We start from the raw sequence: 22,740 nt of genomic DNA on the forward strand, positions 1-22,740 counted from the left end.
ACTTATTTCGCGCGCAGGGAAGCGAGAAGGCTCAGCAGCCTGCGGCCCAGGGCAGCGGAGGAGCGTTGTTGCCAGGCTTTGGGGCAGGGATTCCCGCCGAGCCCCTCTTCTCCAGCAGGAGGGCACCACCCATCTTGATGGCCCAACTCACTCCAGGAAACACAATGGGTTTGCTGACCGTGGCGGATGAGAGGTATGGCTGCTGCATGCCCTTCCCAAGAGGTGTGTTACCTTCCCAGTTGTCTTCAGGACTTCGGGCTCTCCGCTCGGTCCCTCCTTCCCTTCCACCTGGAAACACCTCCACAATCTGTAAGACCCAACTCGTATGCCCCTGTTCCTGACACTCCATCCTTCACTCTCCCAGTTGTTCCCACTTCGTTTGTCAAAGCATTTCTCCTTGTATATTGTAACGATGAGTTTGCACATCTCATTAAAATGATGTCTTGAGCCTTTTCCAAAAGTCACTACCATGCTTCAAAAACTTAAATATGATGCCATCATGAGCATGTCCCATAATGTAACCCAACTTGGGTGTTTCAATTGTTTCTATTTGATAGTATAATAACCTTATGAGGAAAATTCAACAGAAATCCTTGAACAAATCTCTAATTTTTTTTCCTAAGGATACATTCTTGGAAGTGGAATTATTGGATCAAAATGATGTTTTCTTTTTTCTTTTTTACGCTGTTGATCTCTATTGCTAAATTTCTTCCGGAAAGGTAGCAGAAGGAGGATTTGTATGCCCACCTGCAGGTGTGGGAGCATGCCTCTACCTGGCCTCCCTTCCCGTGAGTTTCTACAGGAGGTAGTGTTTGCATCACTTATAATTGACTACTTTGTAGTCCTGGGTTTCTTTACAAGAGCACTCAATGGCTCCTGTAACGTAGTAGAAAAAGCTTTATTACTTGGAAAATGCTTATCTGTTAACCCTTTTGTATCTTTTTATCACTGTCTTCCTTTTATATTTATTTTTATTTTATTTTATTTTTGAGACAGAGTCTCGCTCTGTCGCCCAGGCTGGAGTGCAGTGGCCGGATCTCAGCTCACTGCAAGCTCCGCCTCCCGGGTTTACGCCATTCTCCCGCCTCAGCCTCCCGAGTAGCTGGGACTACAGGCGCCCGCCAACCTCGCCCGGCTAGTTTTTTGTATTTTTTAGTGGAGACGGGGTTTCACCATGTTCGCCAGGATGGTCTCGATCTCCTGACCTCGTGATCCGCCCGTCTCGGCCTCCCAAAGTGCTGGGATTACAGACTTGAGCCACCGCGCCCGGCCGCACTGTCTTCCTTTTATTACAGTTATTTGTGCACATTTTCCTCCCCTTGTAGGTTTTTTTTTTTGAGCTGGAGTCTCACTCTGTCACCCAGGCTGGAGTGCAGTGGTGCAATGTCAGCTCACTGGAACCTCTGCCTTCCAGATTCAAGTGAGTCTCCTGCTTCAGCCTTCCAAGTAGCTGGGATTACAGGCGTGCGCCACCATGCCTGGCTAATTTTTTTGTATTTTTAGTAGAGACGGGGTTTCACCATGTTGGCCAGGCTGGTTTCGAACTCCTGACCTCAGCGATCTTCCCGCCTTGGCCTCCCAAAGTGCTGGGATTATAGGCGTGAGCCACCGCGCCGGCCCTCTTGAAGGTTTTAAGTAGTAATCAGTATTCCACCTCAAGAACCATCTAAGCAAATGAACTAAGGAGTCCATCTGCAGCAGACACGATGACTGCTGAATTAATGAATTTATTTCTGTAGGTCTGTGATCAGTGCTGGGAGAGGGGATGAAGACCTTTGCATCACCCACCCAGTCCATAGGCCCTGGGTCAGATGAGTTTAGAGGTTACTCACCTAAAAAGAAGCTGAAGCTGATAATTTTTTTGGTGGTTTGTCTCATGCCAAATTTCTTTAACCCCCAAGCTTTCATGACTATCATGGGAGGACAGAACTAGCAGAACAAACCAGCTCATTTCTGCCCCAGCACTACGTAGAGAGAGCAGAACTTATTAGAGGTACACTTGTAACGAATTCCTTGCCTTTGTCTGTAAGAGCCAGCATGGTCCTGCCTCTGCCTCTCCAATCTTTTCTGGAACCACTGTCCTGCTTGCTCTGGGCTCTGCTCTACCACTTTCCTCTTTCCTGTTAGTTATTTGAAAACATCATGTTTCCTCCCATTTCAAGAGCCTTTGACTGTGTTGTTCCCTCTGCCTGGAGGGCTTAACCTCACATCCTTCAGGGATCTCAGCTTCAGGCCTCCTCAGGGAGGCCTTCTAAACTGGGTTCTACTCCTCTCTCCTTACCACCAATATTATATATATATATATTTTGAGACCAGGTCTTAGTCTGGAGTGCAGTGACACAATCACAGCTCAGCAGCCTCAACTTCCTGGGCTCAAGCCATCTTCCCACCTCAGTCTCCCAAGTAGCAGGAACTAAAGGCATGCACTCCCATGCTCAGCTAATTTTCACATTTTTGGTAGAGGCAAGGTTTCATCATGTTGCCCAGGCTGGTCTTGAACTCCTGAGCTCAAGTGATCTGCCTGCCTCATTGCAGAGATTACAGGCATGAGCCACCATGCCCAGTTGGTAAACATATATTTGTTTGCATATTGATTTAAAAGCTGCTGTTAGCCAAGCGCAGAGGTGGGTGGATCACAAGGTCAGGAGTTCGAGACCAGCCTGGCCAACATGGTGAAACCCCGTCTCTACTAAAAATACAAAAATTAGCTGAGTGTGGTGGTGCGTGCCTGTAATCCCAGCTACTCAGGAGGCTGAGGCAGGAGAATCACTTGAACCTGGGAGGTGGAGGTTGCAGTGAGCCGAGATCATGCCATTACACTCCAGCCTGGGCAATAGAGTGAGACTCTGTCTCAAAAAAAAAAAACAAAAAAGCTGCCTTCCCCAGGTGACAGCTCCATGAGGGCAGTGACCTTGTTTGTTTGTTAACCATTGTACCCCCAGCACCTAGAGCCATGCCTGGCTCATGTAAGTGAATGAATGATTTGTTGAATGAGCTATAGCTGAGGGCACTCTGCTGATCCAATGTAACCTGGAGGCTGGGCTCAGAATTCCCTGGGACAGAAGCACTTAGCTAGGGAATTGGACAAGACTACAGGGCCCATCTTCCCTCATATGGTCCTAGACAAGAAGAAACCATGATACAGAAAGAAGGCAAGAGGGGAAATAATAACATGATTCTGAGCTCCCTGTTTCTTATTTGTCTTAGTATTCCCTCCAGTTCCTAACATACTTCTTGTGTTCAATAAATGTTGGTTGGTTGAATGAACAGGCAAAAGTGGGTGAGGCTTTTCTGAGACACTCTTACCTAATTATCTCCTTGGATCCTCACAACAACCCGAGAGGCGGTCGCATCCCTGCTTCATAGAGGTGAGCCCTGAAAAAGAAGGCAAATTCGGTTCTGAGAAGAGTTAGTAAACACCTTTCACGTCTTGTCAGAGGCTACAGAATGTTTTCACTTCTTATCATGGCCCTCTGACATTCTAACTAATCACGGTTCATAGCTCTTGAAATAGCCATTATCTGTAAGTCTTGCGAGGCTCTGCTCTGAATAGAATGTCACTTCAGCCAGGAAACTGCAGAGATGGGAGTAGCATGGCCCAGTCGGCCTGGCCTCCTTTGGCCAGTGGCTCTCCTCTTTGCCTTTACCTAGAAACCAGAGCCTCTTTGACTGAGTGTTATATGCCTGGGGTCTCTTCTCACACCCGGCTCAGTCCTAGGAAGACCACACAAGCCAGGGTCAGAAGCCCTAGATCTTAGCTCTGGCTCTGGCCCTCACAGGCTGTGTGATCTTAGACAAATCACTTCATCTCTGTGTCTATTTTTCTGCTTCTATAAAAACCTGTGCCATTTCACAGCGTTGATGTCAAGACTTAATTGGAGGCTGGGCGCGGTGGCTCAAGCCTGTAATCCCAGCACTTTGGGAGGCCGAGACGGGTGGATCACGAGGTCAGGAGATCGAGACCATCCTGGCTAACACGGTGAAACCCCGTCTCTACTAAAAAATACAAAAAAACTAGCCGGGTGAGGTGGCGGCGCCTGTGGTCCCAGCTACTCCGGAGGCTGAGGCAGGAGAATGGCGTAAACCCGGGAGGCGGAGCTTGCAGTGAGCTAAGATCCGGCCACTGCACTCCAGCCGGGGGGCGACGGAGCGAGACTCCGTCTCAAAAAAAAAAAAAAAAAAAAAAAAAAAAAGACTTAATTGGATTTGGTTTTTAAAAGAATAAAAATAAAAAACCAAAAATAACTGCCAAAGAATGATTACAGACTAAAACTATTTCTTGGATCATTTGCCCTCCCATCATACCTTGAGTCAGTGATCGTTTGTTTACTACCACCCAGAGCCATTTGGTCTCTCATGGAGAAAACCAAGAAGCATCCCTTGTTTACCCACAAACAACTAAAGTTTTAGTCATATAGCTGGAATACACACACATACAGACAGCAGACATTGGCATATTTATACCCAAAATACCACGCTCTGGAACATATGCAGTGGGAGAGAGAGAGATCATAATTTGTCACATTCAACCACCAGGTTCACAAATTATACAGTTTTTGAGCTGGAAGGGACCTCAGAGATTTAGCTTGAATCCAACACCTTCATTTTATAATTGAAGAAAGTGCAGCCCAGATAGACGGATTGACCTGCGTAAGGTTATCCAGTGAGATCTGACCTGAGTTTTCTGACTCCAAGTTCAGAATCTACACTGTGACTGTTCCTTCCTACTTTAAAATCCAAGTCTATAGACAGACCAAAGCTGTGGGGGATATTCACATCCTCTCATGGATGATGGCAGGTAATGTTCCTCTTTCCCCTCCCCCAGCAGAAGGCATGTATACTACATGTGACCAAAACCACCACCACCCGCCCAATCGTGTTTGCCTCCGCTTCCCAGGCCAAACATCTCAGGATGGGAGGTGGAAGGCTTTCAGCTAGAAAGGAGACTGCTTCATGTCCTGTCCTCTCTGACCTGCAACCCCAAACTTTGTAGACCCAACACTAGGCTAACAGCACCTGTCTCACCTGTAAACTGGAGATAATAGTGTCTGTCTCTTTGGGTTGTTATGAGGATTAAATGTGAATAAAGCACAAGGCACATGCTTTATTATTATTACTATTATTATTATACTAGCTATTTCTATCCTATCTCCTGATTTTATAAGGAGAGAGGTTGCATTTTATTTTGTCTCTGGGAAGAAACGAAAAATCAGGGTCCTTCCCCTCCCCTAAGATTTGCAAATTGTTATTTGTGTCTTTCCATCCTTCTACATCCTTCTTCTCAGCCTCTTAGAACCCCATTTTCTTGTTCTCCTACCCAGTGCCACCTTGTTGCCCTCTGGCTATCCAAAACACTGCTCCCAGTCCTCCCAAGCAGCCAGAACTCCAAAATTACCACTCTCATTTCCTCTGTTTCAATACTTCTAATAAAAACTATTGCTTTCATAGAATGATCTCATCCCTCAGGGTAGATAGAAAGCAATCTTATTACAACACTGTAATTTAGATGATAGTGAAAAGACAGTTAATACCTCACCCTCTTAATTGTCATTAATTGTCATTAATGCAAAAGGAATAACAGAATTTCAGGCAGAATGATTAAATGGAGTGAAAAACATCAGGTTATGTTTTAGGAAGAGACTTTGGCCCTTAAATCACTTCTTTCTGTTTAATCCACCAACTGTCTTCTTATTTCTCGAGCTCTGCACATTTCTCTAGTTCTCTTGCTACATCTCTGATACATTTGCTGTTTCCCTTACTGGGTCCTCTTCCTTCTCTTACCTCCTGACTGGATTTTCTTTTCTTCTTCTTCTTTTTTTTTTTTTTTTGAGACGGAGTCTCGCTTTGTCACCCAGGCTGGAGTGCAGTGGCGCGGTCTCGGCTCACTGCAACCTCCACCTCCCGGGTTCAAGAAATTCTTCTGCCTCAGCCTCCTGAGTAGCTGGGATTACAGGTGTGTACCACCATGCCTGGCTAATTCTGACTGTGGATTTTCTCTGCAGTTTGGTCCTTAAGCTTCTGCTTGTGCTCTTCTCTTCTTTAGAGAGTCAGTCTACACCCATGGCTTCTGCTGTCACAACTGTGCTTTGGTGTCATCCACATGCCAGTGTTCCATTGCCTCAAAACCACACTCCATTGGATGCCACATGCAGGGTTTGTAAAAAAAGAAAAGGCTGGGCATAGTGGCTTACGCCTATAAGCTCAGCACTTTTGGAAGGCTGAGGCAGGTGGATCACGAGGTCAGGAGATCGAGACCATCCTGGCTAACACAGTGAAACCCCATCTCTACTAAAAATATTTTTTAAAAAATCAACTGGGCGTGGTGGCACGTGCCTGTAGTCCCAGCTACTCGGGAGGCTGAGGGAGGAGAACCACTTGAACTAGGGAGAGTGAGGTTGCAGTGAGCCGAGATTGTGCCACTGCACTCCAGCCTGGGCGACAGAGCGAGACTCCGTTTCAAAAAAAAAAAAAAAAATTAAAAAAAGAAAAAGAAAAACCGCACTCTAAAGTCTGAATTCATCATTTTGCCCCCAGACTGTTTTTTTGTTTGTTTGTTTGTTTCTCCATTTCTGTTAATGTTACGACTATTTGTAAGACTGTAGACTCATTCTTTTCCCCAAATTTAGGTTAAAAAAGCTTGATAATTTTTTTTTCAAAATCTCTGTTTCATTTGTCTCTTCTCAGCTCCCACAGCTTTGAGGCCCCCCAGTTAAAGGATTTCCATATCACACTGGCTGGTGTCCTGGCCTCCCAACTTTTCTCCCTACTGCTGGCTTTATCCTGGATATTGCTCCCAGATCACTGTTCTTAAAGCATGCTTCCATCTTACTACTTTGCTCACAGCATCACACAAGATGCAAAACCACCTTTGAAATCTGGCAGTGAACTCTGACCTTATGCCAATTTACCCCTTCAAACTCATTGTCTACTGTTGTCCTAAAGTGAACCTTTCACAGCAATCAAACGGGTCTCCTCACTAAATATTTCTGTTTTTCTTCACCTCTGTACCATTGCTCTCACACCATTTCTCCCCATAAACTATTCTTTTCCTTAATCAATTCACTTACTCAACAAATATCAACCAAGCACTGATATATGCGTAGTACCTTGGATACAACAAGTGGTCAAACTCTTTTTCTTCCCTCATAGATGAGAGCCTAATATGGGGGACAGAGTTCATTAAGACCTTCAACAAATATTTACTGGGTACTATTATGTACCAGACCCTGTTCTGGGGATACAGCAGCATGCAAAACAGACAGAATTTCTGCCATCATAGGGCTTACATTCTGGCGAGAGGGGCAGACAATAAACAAAATGAGTAAAATATGTAGTATGTTAGATGGTAATGATGGCTATGGAGAAAAATAAAGCAAGGAATAGAAATAGAGTGTTGGGGCCGGGCGCGGTGGCTCAAGCCTGCAATCCCAGCACTTTGGGAGGCCGAGACGGGCGGATCACAAGGTCAGGAGATCGAGACCATCCTGGCTAACACGGTGAAACCCCGTCTCTACTAAAAATTACAAAAAACTAGCCGGGCGAGGTGGCGGGCGCCTGTAGTCCCAGCTACTCGGGAGGCTGAGGCAGGAGAATGGCGTAAACCCGGGAGGCGGAGCTTGCAGCAGTGAGCTGAGATCCGGCCACTGCACTCCAGCCTGGGCAACAAAGCAAGACTCCGTCTCAAAAAAAAAAAAGAAAAGAAATAGAGTGTTGGGGGAGAGGTTTCAGTGTTGTTGTTGTTGTTGTTGTTGTTTGTTGCCCAGGCTGGAGTGTAGTGGCAAGATCTCGGCTCACTGCAACCTCCGCCTCCCAGGTTTGAGTGATTCTCCTGCCTCAGCCTTCAGAGTAGCTGGGATTACAGGCACATGTCACCACACCCGGCTTATTTTTGTATTTTTAGTACAGACAGGGTTTCCCCATATTGGCCAGGCTGGTCTCAAACTCCTGACCTCAGGTGATCCACCCACCTCGGCCTCCCAAAGTGCTGGGATTACAGGTGTGAGCCACTGTATCCAGCCAGGTTGCAGTTTTTAAAAGAACAAGCAGAGAGGGCCTGGCCAGATCATATTTGAGTCAAGACCCGAAGCATGTGAGGAGGTAGGTCATGAGCACATCTGGCAGAGTATGTTACAGCTGGTGAGATAAGCAAATGTGAAGGCCCTGGGGTGGGAGCATACCTGGTGTGTTGTAGGACTCACAAGAAGGCCAGGATAGCTGGGGAGTGAGGCGGGAGAAGTGTGACATGAGATCATTGGAGCTCAATTCCGTAGGACCCCTTGCAGGCCATTAGAAGGACTCTGGTTGGTACTCTGAGTATGATGGCGAGTGACACATCTGACCTATGTTTACCTAGCTGCTTGGCTGAGAATAGACTATAGGGCAGTAAGGATGGAAACATGGAGACATGGAGGAGGCCACTGCGGTAATCAAGAAGATAGATGACGGTGGTTTGGAAAAGGCAGAATCAGGATTTGCTGACAGCTTGGATGTAGAGTGAAAATAGAGTCGTCGAGGATGATCCTAGGATGTCTGGCCTGAGCAGATGGGAGGATGGAGTTACCATATTCTGACATGGGAAGACTGCAGAAAGAGAAGGTTCAGGATGAGGTGACAATCAGGGGCTCAGTTTTGGACTTACGGAGCTCGATAGGCCTGCCTACCAGACAATAAGGAAGAGATGTCAAGCTGACATGTGGATATATGAGTTTGGAGTCCAAGTGAGAGATCTGAGAGTCACCACCGAACAGATGCCATTTATTATTTATGTATTTATGAGATGGAGTTTCACTCTGTCATCCAGGTTGTAGTGCAGCGGCACAATCTCATCTCACTGCAACCTCCACCTCCCGGATTCAAGTGATTCTTCTGCCTCAGCCTCCCAAGTAGCTGGGGCTATAGTTGCATGCCACCACACCCAGCTGATTTTTGTGTTTTTTAGTAGAGATGGGGTTTCACCATGTTGGCCAGGATGGTCTCGAACTCCTGACCTCAAGTGATCTGCCTGCCTCAGCCTCCCAAAATGCTGGAATTACAGGTGTGAGCCACCACGCTAGGCTATTTTTAATCATTTTTAATAGAAAAATTCAAACCCGTACAAAATTAGAGAGAATGGTACAGTGACTGTCTATGTACCCAACATCTAGCTTCAACAATCATTACTTTCTGCTGTTACTGGATAGTATTTAAAGACCGGAAACTGGATGATAGCTCCATGGGAGTGAGTGTGGAAAGAAGAGAAGAGAGTGACCAAGGCCTAGTCTAATTCAGCAAGAAAATATTGAGAAGGTGGGGAGGAACCAGCAAAGGGGACTGAAAATAAACAGCCAGTGAAGTAGGAGGAAAACCAGATTATGGTAGCCTGGAAGCCAAATGATGAAACAAATAATTCCCAGGTAACAATTTACTTACAGTATGATCAGTGCTGAAAGGAAAAAATAGTGTGTTGACCCAGCACAGTGGCTCACACCTGTAGTACCAGCACTTTGGGAGGCTGAGGCAGGAGGATCACTTGAGTCCAGAAGGTCAAGGCTGTGGTGCGCCATGTTTGTACCACTGCACTCCAGCCTGAGCAACAGAGTGAGACCCTGTTTCCAAAAACAAACAAACAAACAAACAGGAAAAGTATTGTGTGATGAGAGTGTATGACATGAGAATTAACCTAGTGTGGGGGCCAGGGAAGGCCTCCCTGAGGCAGTGACATTTAAGCTACCGCCCTCCCGCATTCTCCCTGTGACCAGCTAAAATCCTCCCTCCTCCATCCTGCTTCCACTCAACTAGCTCCTCCTTTCTGGGATGGCTTAATTGAGGACTGTGTGCCAGCCATGAGTGGGGTTTTGGAACACAGATGAGAAAGACACAATTCCTGCCTTCAGGGAGCTTGCCCTGTAGCAGGGAGACAGACAAGCAAAGGACTTCATCACCATGAGGTGAGTGCTGGGATCAGATAAGCACAGTGTGAGCCTTGAGAGAAGCAGGGAGGGACACATACCCAGCCTGGGAAAAGAAAGTCAGGAAAGGCTTCCTGGAGGTGACATCTGAGCGGAGAGTGGAGTAGAAGTTGGACCTTCAGTTGCCTCCTCTGTCCATGCTCTTCAGCTTGGCTTGGACTTGTCAGGTGTTCACTCTTGTCCACATGCTTACATTTTAAATTTTGCCTGAAATCTCCAGCCCAGCTTAAATCCTGACCTCAGTGCAGAGAATCGCACTTGAGGCCTGGCATTTGCGAGGACCCTTTGCAAAGATTTTCACAGGGTCATTTGATAGCTCTTTGAGGAACAGGTGCAAGCACCCTGTTTCGCTGCCAAGCTTTCCTTACATAAATTTTCAAGTGAAAGTTGGTATTCCCACCGCCGGCGCCCTCAGCTTCTGGAGGCGGCACGTTTGGCCACGCGCTGCGAGGCGCCTCTGCCTTCCCCGCCTGCTGGCTCCCGGCGGGGGCGGGCAGGGCACGTGAGGGCGTCTGCGCCCCCTCCCGGCACTCGGGTCTGCTGGCCGCGCCGGCTGCCCGGGAAGGGAAATCCCGGAGGAAGCCATTGTTGTTATCCCCTGTTGTCGTCATCGGCTGAGCCGTGCCAAGAATCCCGTTCCCCGCATAGGGCCCCGCAGTTTCTCCCCATTCTCAAGCTCACCCGCCCAGGTCTCTACGGGCCAGGCTGCCGCATCCGAGCCGCGGAGTGCGCGGTGGCTCCTGCGCATCCCAGCTCCAGGGTTCTCAGAATTGGGGAGAGCCCTAGGATGGGTGCGGCGCTTAGAAAACCGACGGCGCCGGGCCCGACGTACCCAGAGCCCTGGCATAGCTAGGCAGGGACTTGGGGTCCACCTTGACTCTGAGAAGTAGCCCGACAAGGTGACCTTGTCCGGTGGTTTCCCCCTCTGGCCGCCTCAATTTGCCTCCCTGTGACCCGAGGAGAAACAGAGGTCCCTCAAGTCCCGCGCCTTAACGGGAGGTTGGAGGGAGAAAGACCCCCTCTCTCCCTTGCCCCCTCACCCAGCGTGGGCTTTGGACTGGGGAGGCCGGGGGCTGGTGCCGAGGAGAGGCTGGCGCAGCCGGGGGCGAGGACGGCGCGGAGGGCGCGCGCAGCCCCTGTGGCTCTCCCGTGCCGCTCCGCAGCCGCTGCGCAGGACAGTCCCTTCGCACGCGCCGCCCGCACACCTTGGCACGGGCCAAGCCACACTCTCCCCCGCCGGAACAGCCAGCCCGCCGCCCAGCTTGCCTAATCCGTTTAAGCCTCACCTCCTCCGCGAAGCTCTCCCGGGTTAACCCCCTCACTTCCAACCACCGTATCTGGCACGTGCTCCCGTTTTTGTTTTGTTTTGTTTTTTGAAAGTGCACTCGCGGTCTCGTTGGAATAACACTGTCGAGGGTAGGCGTCTGTCCCCAGAAGCCTAAGTTCAGGACGCCCAGTGTGTTCTGAAGGATGCGGCTGATGAGTTTCTTGCCTGGGCTTACTAACCATTCCCACCCTCCACGCTTCCCCATCGCTGCTCACTCTCTCCCCTCCTCCTACGGACCCTCCTCTTCACAGACTGTCATAGCTTCGAGTGCACAATCCTCTTCCCACCCCCTCCCATTCTACAGTGGCGGCAGGTGCGAGGGGAGAGAACATTGAGCATTTGAAGCTTCGACTTGAGGCTCGGCCACCGACTTTGCTGTAAATCGCTCCCGCCCCTGGGTTTTAGTTTCCCCCAAATGAGGCAGAATGCGGTAATGTCCGGAAGGGCGCTGCAGGTGTGGAGGATGGGAATCACTGGCTGACACGCTGCCCCTCAGCCCCCTCTCCATAAACAGTGGCCGTGACACCAAAAAGGCGGCTCGACTCCACTGGCCGCCCCCGCCGGTAAGAGGACTGTGCGCGCTCTCCAGTTGCCAGTGCAGCGTCCAGAGCTGGGGAGGGAAAGAGGATGGGGGTCCAGGCCGGGCCCTTTATTCACAGCCTTCGTGACCTTGGACTCTTCTTCCTCTGGGTCTCAGTTTACTCATTTGAAAAGCAGCTATAACAATGGGTTGAAGGAGAGCAGGAAGCTTGTCACCCAATGTTTCTGTATAAAAATAAATGATCATTCGCGGTACAGTGATTGGCAGCAGATTTGGCTAGTGAATTCTGACCCCAGATTCTCCGTAGAGGGGTTTCTGGAGTCTCTGGAATCTCCGTGTGTCACCGCTCACCTCACGTTCTTTCTGGTTCTCTGGAGATGGGTAAGGGGTCCGCCCCTGTTTCTGCCTCCGCGTGGGGGTTGGGGCCACAGGGTGACGGCGTGGTGGGCGACACCCCCCATGCAGGCATGCAGAGTGATGGTCGTTGGGCTAAGGTTGGTCGTGAGGTCCCTGGGCTTGAGGAGCGAGGCTTGGAACCGGTGGGCGGGACTTTGCAAGAGGAGGGGCTAGCTCGCCTGGGGGATGGGGCTGCGGAGATGAGGAGTTCTCCAGAACTCGGGTGGCGGGGCGCTCCCGCCGCCCTCACCGGGCTCTGGCACGGGGAAATGGGGCTTTGGCAGTGGGGCGGGGCTTAAGGGTGGGGAGAGGCTGGGGCGCCTGAAGGCGGGGCTTGGGGAGCTCGCCCCACGCGGGGCGGGGCTCCGGCAGCAGCGGGATCTGCAGTTCGGACTCCGCGCGCCACAGTCGCTGCAGTTCCCTCCACTCTGGTGGCCCCGCCGCCCTGCAGGGATCCTGGGGGTCGGCGGGCTGCTCGGACTTGGCGCGGGGCCGGCCTGGCCTATCCCTCCCTCGGTGGGGCCTCGACGGTCGGGCCACCGGGAACATGGAGCCCTCTCCCGCCGCCGGGGGCTCGGAGACCACTCGCCTGGTGAGCCCCCGGGACCGCGGTGGCGCCGGCGGCAGCCTGCGTTTGAAGAGGTAGGACAGACCTGGGCTGGCCCTCGGCCTGGGGGCGCCACCCTACTACCCTCCGTCCATTTCGTTGTCTCTCTCGGCGCGGGCCCCAGCGGCCGTCCCGGCACCCCGCGGGTCCCTCGGCTCCGCTGCACCGCGCTTAGTCCCCTCTGGCCGCACGGAGCGCCCGGCCTTACACAGCCGGCTACGCCTCCTCCCGGCTGCCTGATTTCCTTGGGTGAAGCGGCCTCCCACTCCCCTCCTGCCGGCGTCCCAAGCCGCCGGACCCATCCGCCGCCCCCGCCGCGCCTGCCTTCCCTGGGAGCGGCTGCCGCTCCGTCGGGCCGGAGCACTTGCCAGGTGCCTCGAGGTCCTCATTGCCTCTGGCCCAGGGCGGGAGCGCCTAGCTGCCCCGACTTCAGAGCTCCCTCTGTAGGCCCGGGGGCTTTCCTCCGCGCGCCCCCTCCAGCCGCGGCCAGCTGTGGGCGCCGGGACCCGAGGATGGGCCGGGCTCCACGCAGGTCCTGCGGGCCCCTGAGGGGCAGGCGGCCGCGGGGAAGCGAGGGGGCGGCGAGGAAGGAGCAGGTGCGGTCTGGGCAGCTGGGGTATTCCCGGCTCCGCACAGACGGGGCCGGGGGCGGCGAGGTGTGAAATGAGGCGCGCAGAGCGGCCAGGACAGCGGGACGGGGGCGGTAGGAGAACCGCCAACGTGCCCCGCCGGCCCCCGCGCCCGCCGCCGCCATCCGCCTGCCCCTCTGAGCGGCCGCCGGGCCTTCCTGCTCACCCCCGCGGGCCATCTTGTCTGTCGGCTGACCGTCCGTTTGTCTCGGGAATTTGGCAGGGTCTCCGGCTTTTTCTCTACCCCATCTCTCTCAGTCTTTCTGTTTCTCTCCTAGTCCCTCTCCCTTTGTCTCTGACGTGGTGCTTCTGTGTGCTTCTCGTTCTTTCCTTGGGTGGAGGCCTTCAAGCCGGGTTGGGGGTGGGGGCGAGCAGAAGGGAGCTGGACCCCTTCCTGCAGGGGCCTGCAGAAATGCGGTGAGGGCTCTGCCGTATGCCTGGCATCTCTTCAGGTGTCCTTTTGACTTTGGTTCAGCCCCTGCTACGTCACCCCTCTTCCCCACTCAATATTGGTTGTTTGTTGGGGGTTTCGGAGGGCTAGGGAGAGGAAACAGCCTTTCCTCGTCTCTAAACAGCATGTAGCCACCCCACACGCACACACCCCCACACACTAACAGCCAGACTTCCTTGGTGCCCAATTTATGCAGAACAAAAGGGAGCTGCCTGTTGATGGGTGGCCACCTTGATGACTGGCTGTGCTGTGCTTTACAAGGCCAGGGAATGAATGTTGCCCACTGCCCCCAAAGCCACCCAGCCTCTGCTCCTCAGACTCGCATCTCCAGCTCCAGTCCATCTTCATTCTCATATGGCCATTAGTCACCCAATCCTGCAGCATTTTCTGAAAGGCGTTTCCTAACCTACCTCACCCTCCAGGGAAGCTCTGGCCTGATCTATTCTAGAGTCCTCCATCTCCTCTCCTCTCTTCTCTTCCTCCCATTAACAAGGTCATCTCAGTGCTCAGGACATATTTGTTCAAGCAGTCAGTGTATCTTCCTTTATGTTCTTTTGAGCCCATCACTTTCCTCCTCAGCCCTCCCTGACACTTCACGCTTAGACTCCATGCCACAAACCTTGTCTTTGTCATTCTACATGTCTGGAATACCCTTCTCCACCTAGGTCTCATCTCCTTAAGCATGCCTTTCTCTGTGAAGTTCTCCGAGCCCCCTGTGAGGGGGTGCTGCCTTCCCTGAACCCCAAAGTGCTTTGTTCGTAACCCTCCTAACATCAGCCTGTCCTTGTGTAGTAAGCCACTTGTTACAATCTGTCTCTCCCACCAGACCGGGCTTCATTATGTGTGCTCTGCCTGGTGCACCTCACTGAACGAACGAGGAATGGTTTCACAGCCTCCTTCACTACCCCATCTCCTCTGGAAACACACCCAGAATCATACACGCCCAGATTCTAAGTCTTGGATGGGGCTTTGGAAATTCAAGAAATTAATCTACCAGTATTTCAGTTTTCTGTACAAGCACCAAATGTTCCCCCTACCTCCCTCAAAACTCAGTTCACCCACTTGGCAGAGTTGTCTTCAGCCAGAAGGCCCCAGACATCCCGCCCCACTTTGCTGCTATGATCACGTTTCTATCTGGAGCCATCGTTTTTACTCATGGGTATTCTTGTCACACCTCCATGAGTATTTCTAGTACTGTATTTTCTATTTAGGTCCTGAATTCTGTGGAATATTCTGTCCTTGCTGGGTTCAGGTTGGGTAGTGGCAGGGGTGAGAATTGGACCAGAATGGACTTAGCACTCAGCCTGAGCTCACTGAGCCTCTGGCAGCCCTAGGCGAGGTCCCAAGCCCCATTCATTTGTCAAGGGAGGCTTATGGTACCATGCAGTTAAGGTAGGCTCTGCTGGGTGCTTATAGTCAGACTGAAGTCCAATTAACATGCTGCTCTCGCTGCCATCCTCAGCCATAGCAGGCTGCACCCCTTCAACCCCAGCTCTGGAATCTAGCCATCGGTTCTCTGTGCCAGGAATCAGACTTTTTGGCCCCAACGTCCCGCTCGTCTCTTTTATTATTATTATTATTTTTTTTTTTTTTGAGACCGAGTCTCTCTCTGTTGCCCAAGCTGGAGTGCAGTGGTGCCATCTTGGCTCACTGTAAGCTCTGCCTCCCGGGTTCATGCCATTCTCCTGCCTCAGCCTCCCGAGTAGCCGGGACTACAGGCGCCCACCACCACGCCCGGCTAATTTTTTTGTATTTTTAGTAGAGACAGGTTTCACCGTGTTAGCCAGGATGGTCTCCATCTCCTGACCTCGTGATCCGCCCATCTCGGCCTCCCAAAGTGCTGGGATTACAGGCTTGAGCCACCGCGCCTGGCCGTCCCGCTCATCTCTTAAAGGGCCACACTTCAGCTGCATGTCTAGAGAGGGCGGGGGCAGGATCCGGGAGTGGAGGCTCTGGGAGGTGGGCCTGGAAAGGAGGCACACAAAGGCCAGGAACACATGATGAGTCCCACTCCACACTTCATTCCACCTTCCCTTTATACTGCCTTGGCGTGCGTGGCATAGCATTCACCTGCCTTTATCAAAATCCTTCCCATTCTTCAAGGCCCTTCTCATGTTACTGCTTTCATCTGTTTCCCTCATTTCCTCTTTATAAGTAGTCTGGCCCTCCATCCTTAGAACCCTGATAGCACTCTAACTGCCCTAATGACAGTGGCCACCTTCACTTTATATCATTGTGTAGGTACATACTTGCCCTGTTCACCCAAAGCTCTCAGAGATCAGCAGGAATCCTGCTCATTTTGGGGTGCCTAGCATAAGAAATTGATTTGGTTGGGTCTAGTCTCAGCTCTAGCAACTAGCTGGGTTGGCCTCCATGTGTCCCCCAACTCTGTGAGCCTCATGCTTCTAATTTATTTAATAAAATGTTAGACTAGAGCCGGGTGCTGTGGCTCACGCCCGTAATCCCAGAAACTCAGTAAGCTGAGGTGGGAGGATCACTTGAGGCTAGGAGCTCGTGTGTGGTGAGTTCTGATCACACCACTGCACTCCAGCCTGGGCAACAGAGCAAGACCCCATCTCTCTCTCTCTCTTTTTTTTCTTTTGAGACAGAGTCTCACTCTGTCACCAGGCTGGAATGCAGTGGTGCGATCTCGGCTCACTGCAACCTCCAACTCCCAGGTTCAAGCGATTCTCCTGCCTCAGCCTCCCAAGTAGCTGGGATCACAGGCACGCGCCACCATACCCAGCTAATTTTTGTATTTTTAGTAGAGATGATGTTTCACCATGTTGGCCAGGATGGTCTCAATCTCCTGACCTCGTGATCTGCCTGCCTTGGCCTCCCAGAGTGCTGGGATTACAGGTGTGAGCCACCGCTCCTGGCCAACCCCATCTCTTAAAAATGTTAGACTAGACCATCTGTAAGGTGCTTTCCAGCTGTGAAATTCTATGACTGTGTATGGAAGGAAAAGGGAGGCTGGGGTCTGACCTGTTCATTTAGCCCCCATCTCTCATGTGGCCCTCTGCTGACACAGCTCCCAGATACGACCAGGCCTGGGGAAGGAGCGAGAGATGGTCTGATGAGGCCAGCATGGGGGACTGAAGACGTGGAGTGAGCAGGCCAGCCTGTGGGCCAGGCCCAGGTTGAACCATGTCGCTTGCCTCAGTCTCTTCACAGAGCCATCAGAGCCCCTTCCTGAGGAGTCCAAACCTGTGGAGATGCCCTTCCACCACTGCCACAGGGACCCCCTGCCGCCGCCGGGTCTCACCCCGGAGAGGCTGCATGCACGGAAGCAGCTGTATGCTGCCTGTGCCGTGTGCTTTGTCTTCATGGCTGGGGAGGTGGTCGGTAAGTTGGGGAGCAGCCCTTCAACCCCATCCTCCCAACAGCTGCGCAAGCCACTCTCCACCCAGAGTCCCAAGGATGTTCCTGGGTGCAGATGCAGAGATGGGGATGGCTGGGATAGGGGAGCTGGGTGCCCGGGACTCAGGAAGTAGGAGAGGTGAGGGACAGAGCACCAAAGGGAATTCCAGTCGAGGTCTGGGGCCAGTGGGTCAGGGCTGGCTTCTTTTAAAAACCTTATTTTCTTGTTATTAAAATAAAATATATCATTGTAGAAAAAGTTAGAAAATACAGATGAATGAAAAGAAGACCATAACAGTAGTTAATTATACCTGTAGTCCCATCACCTGAGAAAACCCCAATTCACATTTTTGGTGTATATCCCCCAATTTATTTTCCATGCCTATACACACCACATGATATTTTCTAAATGGAAGCAGACTCCATCATTTCACCCTGGCAGGCGGGTATCTGGCACACAGCCTGGCCATCATGACCGACGCAGCCCACTTGCTGGCGGACGTGGGCAGCATGATGGGCAGCCTCTTCTCCCTCTGGCTCTCCACCCGTCCAGCCACCCGCACCATGACCTTTGGCTGGCACCGTTCAGGTAAGGCCCTTGCATGGCCCAGTGACTCTCCAGTCTTGCCAGAGGGCACCTCTCAGGGTCCCAAGCAGGTCTCTGACAGCTTGTCTCCCCCCACCCTGCAGAGACTCTGGGGGCTTTGGCCTCTGTGGTCTCCCTCTGGATGGTCACTGGCATCCTCCTGTACCTGGCCTTCGTCCGCCTGCTGCACAGCGACTACCACATCGAGGGGGGTGCCATGCTGCTGACCGCCAGCATCGCAGTCTGTGCCAACCTATTGTACGTCCCAGTATGGAGCAGGCACTTTGTGGGGCCCAGGGCGAGGGGTCTTCCTCCAGGATGGGAGAGCTGGCTCTCTCCTCCCCACCAGACACACAGACATGCACACACAGCTCTCCACGGGCTGCCCTGGGTGTGCCTGAGAAGGGTCTGGGATAGAGACCTAAAATTCAGTCAGCAGATCTCTGTTAAGGGCCTGCCATGGGCCAGCCACTCTGATGAGGGCTTTCATTAACATGATTGCATTTGAACCTCATAGCCACCCCATGAGGTAGGTAGTATTACCCCTAGTTTACCATGAATGCAGTCAGTCCCCAAAGGTGACTTGCCCCAGTCATATATCTATTTAGGTAACAGAGCCAGCATCCGAATCCACGTGTGTGGCACCAAGTCTGGTATTCTTTCCCCCAGGTTGCATTGTTTGTCTCTCTTGCAAAATGCTATTTTCTTCCAGGGGCTGGGAAAGGGCTCCTGGGGAGGTGAGAGAATGGGGCGTGGAGATGGGGGCATAGGAGGCCAGGAGCAGGCCCCTGAGCTGAGCTGCTTTGCTCCCCCCTCAGAATGGCCTTTGTGCTGCACCAGGCTGGGCCCCCCCACAGCCACGGGTCTAGGGGAGCAGAGTATGCACCGCTGGAGGAGGGGCCTGAAGAGCCCCTGCCCCTGGGGAACACCAGCGTCCGGGCAGCATTTGTGCACGTGCTGGGGGACCTCCTGCAGAGCTTTGGGGTACTGGCTGCCTCCATCCTCATCTACTTCAAGGTACCATCGTTGGAGACCTGCCCCAGCCTTCCTCCCCACAACTCCACATCCCAACCGCCTCCTTCCCAGGTCCCAAAGCTTCCTTCCCCTCCCTCCAGCTGCTCCCTCCCACCTCCCAGGACTCTCCCAGACATGAGTCATGTTCCCTGTACCCTCTGCAGGGTTTTGAGGGGCCTCTCAGGTCCTGTTTGTTCAAGATACCCCTAGATCTTCCTCTGGAAGCTCCCTGGTTGTTGGGCTTAGGGGTCTCTTTCTCTACAGCCTCAGTACAAGGCAGCCGACCCCATCAGCACCTTCCTCTTCTCCATCTGTGCCCTTGGATCCACGGCTCCCACCCTCCGAGATGTTCTTCGCATCCTCATGGAAGGTGAGTCGGGCACCACTGTTCCTCACCCCTGCGGCCGTCTCTGACTTTACTCTCGCACTGGGCCACCACTTTTTGCTTTGAAGAGAGTACAGGAAGAAGGCTTGGCTCATGGGGTCTGCTGCTGGAACAAGAATTTGGGCATAGGGTGAATTGTAGGGGTAAAAGGAGAGTGGATACAGGATAGGGGAGGTGGAGTCCTGTGGTGGGGGTGCTGCTTCTGGGCAGGAGTGGCCCTGGCAGTAAGGCATGACTGGTGCTGGTTGCAGGTACCCCCCGCAATGTGGGGTTCGAACCTGTGCGGGATACGCTGTTGTCGGTGCCAGGAGTCCGGGCTACCCATGAGCTGCACCTGTGGGCCCTTACGCTCACTTACCACGTTGCCTCTGCACACCTGGCCATAGGTGAGTCTCACTGGCCCCAGCTAGTCACTACCTAAAACATACCCCACCCCAAACATGGAACAATAGCTTGAGTTACTAGGATTGTTTCAGTCTTTCTTGATCTATCTCTGTTTGTCTGTGTCTCTCTCTCACATACACACACACACATGCACACGCGCTCGTGCATGTTGAACACAAGGAGTCTCCATCCACTGGATGCAGTGTTCCGGGGGAGGTTTCACCCTCTTTTAAGTAGCACAGGGAACCAACAACCCTTTAAAAGATCATTAGTGGCCAGGCACGGTGGCTCATGCCTGTAATCCCAGCACTTTGGGAGGCCAAGGCAGGTGGATCACAAGGTCAGGAGATCGAGACCATCTGGCTAACACTGTGAAACCCCGTCTCTACTAAAAAATACAAAAAATTAGCCGGCGTGGTGGCAGATGCCTGTAGTCCCAGCTACTCGGGAGGCTGAGGCAGGAGAATCGCTTGAACCTGGGAGGCGGAGCTTGCAGTGAGCCGAGATGGTGCCACTGCACTCCAGCCTGGGGGACAGAGCAAGACTCTGTCTCAAAAAAAAAAAAAAGAGTCCTGATGCACTTTATTAAAAAAATAAAAATAAAAATAAAAAGATCATTAGTACCTACAGGTCTAGTGATGGGGCATAGTTAGGTAAATTACGGCACCTCTACCCTGAGGTATCATGTAACTGTTAAAAATGATGCTTATGAAGACTGTACGGCAACTAGGAAAAATGTTTATGGTATAATGCTGAGAAAAAAAGCTGAATATAAAATTGCATCTACATTATGATTCAACTATTAAAAATATATATGGTGAGTCATGAGCTGACAAAGGATTTTTGAGTTTCTTCCAGATGCAAGAAGCAATCAGAGTCATGCAATTTGGATGCCAAAAATATTATAATTTGTAGGATATTTGATGGAAACTCTAGAGGGACAATGAGACAGATATTTAACATCTGGATTGTCCTGGGAAATCGGGTGGTATGGCTGTTGAAACGTTGAGCTGTTTGTTGACACTCAGTGACAGGAGAGAATAGGAGACTGGGAAGAGTTTAGTGCGTTAGCAGGGTTGATTGGGGTGAGTCTCTCCAACATTTGATTTGACACTTTTATGCTGTTCATACAACACAGAAAGAAAAGCAGGCTCCCATTCATGCCTGGCTTTAATGCTGTGCAGCCCCTTTCCCTGTCCTTATCTCAGTCCCTGCCTGTTCCTGACTCCCCTGGGATTGATGCCGCCTCTTATCACTCTCCCACAGACTCCACTGCTGACCCTGAAGCTGTCCTGGCTGAAGCCTCATCCCGGCTCTACTCCCGGTTTGGATTCTCCAGCTGCACCCTGCAGGTCGAGCAGTACCAGCCGGAGATGGCCCAGTGCCTGCGCTGCCAGGAGCCCCCACAAGCCTGAGCCATGGCCCTGTCCTCACCCCACTGCCAGGCCGAGGCTCAGCCCTGGACTCTCAGCATCTGCTGCCCTGATCACAGAGACGGGACCGAGCCAGGTCCATATCCCTTCCTCTCTCCCTCCTTCCACCTGCCAGTTTCCCCAGCCTCAGCCCCAGCCCCAGCCCCAGCCCCAGCCCCAGTGGGCAAGACCAAAGTGTGGCGGAGAGTGGGTTGGGAGTCAGCGGAATAGATGTGACTAGTTCAGGGGCAGGGACTCCTGGGCCTCAGTGTGGCAGGGTGTGTTGAAGGTCTGTGGTGCCCTCTCCACATGGTCTGGAGAGCCACGAACATCCTTTCCCTGCAGTCCATTTGTCTGTGTGGCTGGCTGGCTGGCTGGGGGCATCTGCCTGTCTATGTGCTGTTCGTGTGCCTATGCCTGGGGGAGGTCAGTAGGGGCCCCCTCCCCACATGGCCCTCGCTCTGTCTATGCAGGGGCCCTAAACCCGCACTTTGTCCGTGTGTCTTAGCCCTGTGGTTTTGTCTGTGTGTGTGTGTGTTCTTGGTGCTGTGGCCTGTGTGTCTCTGTGCCTATGTGGCTGTGCTATGGTCTCTATGAGTCTGCTCCGTCCATGTGTCTGTTTGGGGATCTGTCTCTCCATCCCTCTGTTGGTGCTGTGCCCTTGGCTATCCCTGAAAGAGGGAGGACTCCACTGCAGCTCCACCAATAAACTCGTGTGTCACTGCACCTTTCAGCCTGTGTGCTGACTCCTCGGGAGGGGGAGATCACATAGGTCACTTGAGAACAACCGAATCCCTCCTGTCCCTTCCCAGCCTCTGGAGTGACCTCCCACAGAACTCCTGTCCCTTCCCAGCCCCTCCACCCTCAGATATAGGGTAAAAGCCACCAGTCTCTTTACTCCCCTTCCCCTGGCTCACAGCATGCCTGGGTCCTTGGCTCAAGGAGAATCCCATGTGTCCTGGGCTTGGTTGCAGGAGAAGGCTGGAAGGTAAGGAGCCAAGGAATCCCTGGGAGTCAGTCGTTCTCAGAGGTCCCTGCATGCCAGTGGGCCTCAGGCTGGCTGGAAGGAGGCTGGGTCCCTTTGAGGGAGAATGACCATAGCACTGATGTGGGCTTGGTTCTCAGGCCATCTGAAGAGTCCAGCAGTAGGGACCCCTCAACCCTGATAGCAGCCAACGCTGAGTCCAGGTTTAGGCTGTGAACACCAAGGACCTCTTTTACACCTATTCCCCCTTTGTCTTAAGAACTGCATATTTTGACACATTAAGTCTTAACATCAGGCTCATTAAGGGATTGTTGATTTTCTCTTTTAAAAAAAGCAAACTCAAGCTGGACATAGGGGCCTATGCCTGTAATCCCAGCCCTTTGGAGGCTGAGGCAGGAGGATTGTTTGAGCCCAGGAGTTCAAGACCAGCCTGGGCAACCTAGGGAAACCCCTGTCTCTACAGATAATTTTAAAATTAGCTGGATGTGGTGGTGCACACCTGTAGTCCCAGCTATTCAGGAGGCTGAGGCAGGAGGATTGCCTGAGCCCAGGAGGTCAAGGCGGCAGTCAGCCATGATCATGCCACTGCACTTCAGCCTGGGCAACAGAGCAAGACCTTGTTTCAAAAAAAATCAAACGTGGCTCAAGCCTGTAATCCCAGCACTTTGGGAGGCCGAGATGGGCGGATCACAAGGTCAGGAGATCGAGACCATCCT

At 52.2% G+C, this 22,740-nt stretch overlaps 1 protein-coding gene across 2 annotated transcripts; it reads left to right on the top strand.

Annotated features, from left to right (window-relative positions):
- The first annotated feature begins 20 nt into the window (after nt 1-20).
- SLC30A3 (solute carrier family 30 member 3) lies at nt 21-21,765 on the top strand. 2 transcript variants are annotated; one of them, XM_033176249.1, is made up of 8 exons: nt 21-193; nt 17,062-17,243; nt 17,701-17,847; nt 17,949-18,102; nt 18,663-18,861; nt 19,123-19,228; nt 19,495-19,629; nt 20,894-21,269. In XM_033176249.1, the coding sequence occupies exons 1-8, from the start codon at nt 138-140 to the stop codon at nt 21,040-21,042; spliced, it is 1,128 nt and encodes a 375-aa protein (XP_033032140.1). In that variant the 5' UTR covers nt 21-137; the 3' UTR covers nt 21,043-21,269. The 2 variants fall into 2 exon arrangements, with proteins under 2 accessions (XP_033032140.1, XP_033032138.1); XM_033176247.1 differs by lacking the exon at nt 21-193 and adding an exon at nt 12,395-12,853 and having other exon boundaries at nt 20,894-21,765.
- The last annotated feature ends 975 nt before the right edge of the window (nt 21,766-22,740 follow it).

This window comes from Trachypithecus francoisi, unplaced genomic scaffold (assembly GCF_009764315.1).
Source record: "Trachypithecus francoisi isolate TF-2019V2 unplaced genomic scaffold, Tfra_2.0 Lachesis_group17, whole genome shotgun sequence".
Taxonomy (NCBI): domain Eukaryota; kingdom Metazoa; phylum Chordata; class Mammalia; order Primates; family Cercopithecidae; genus Trachypithecus; species Trachypithecus francoisi.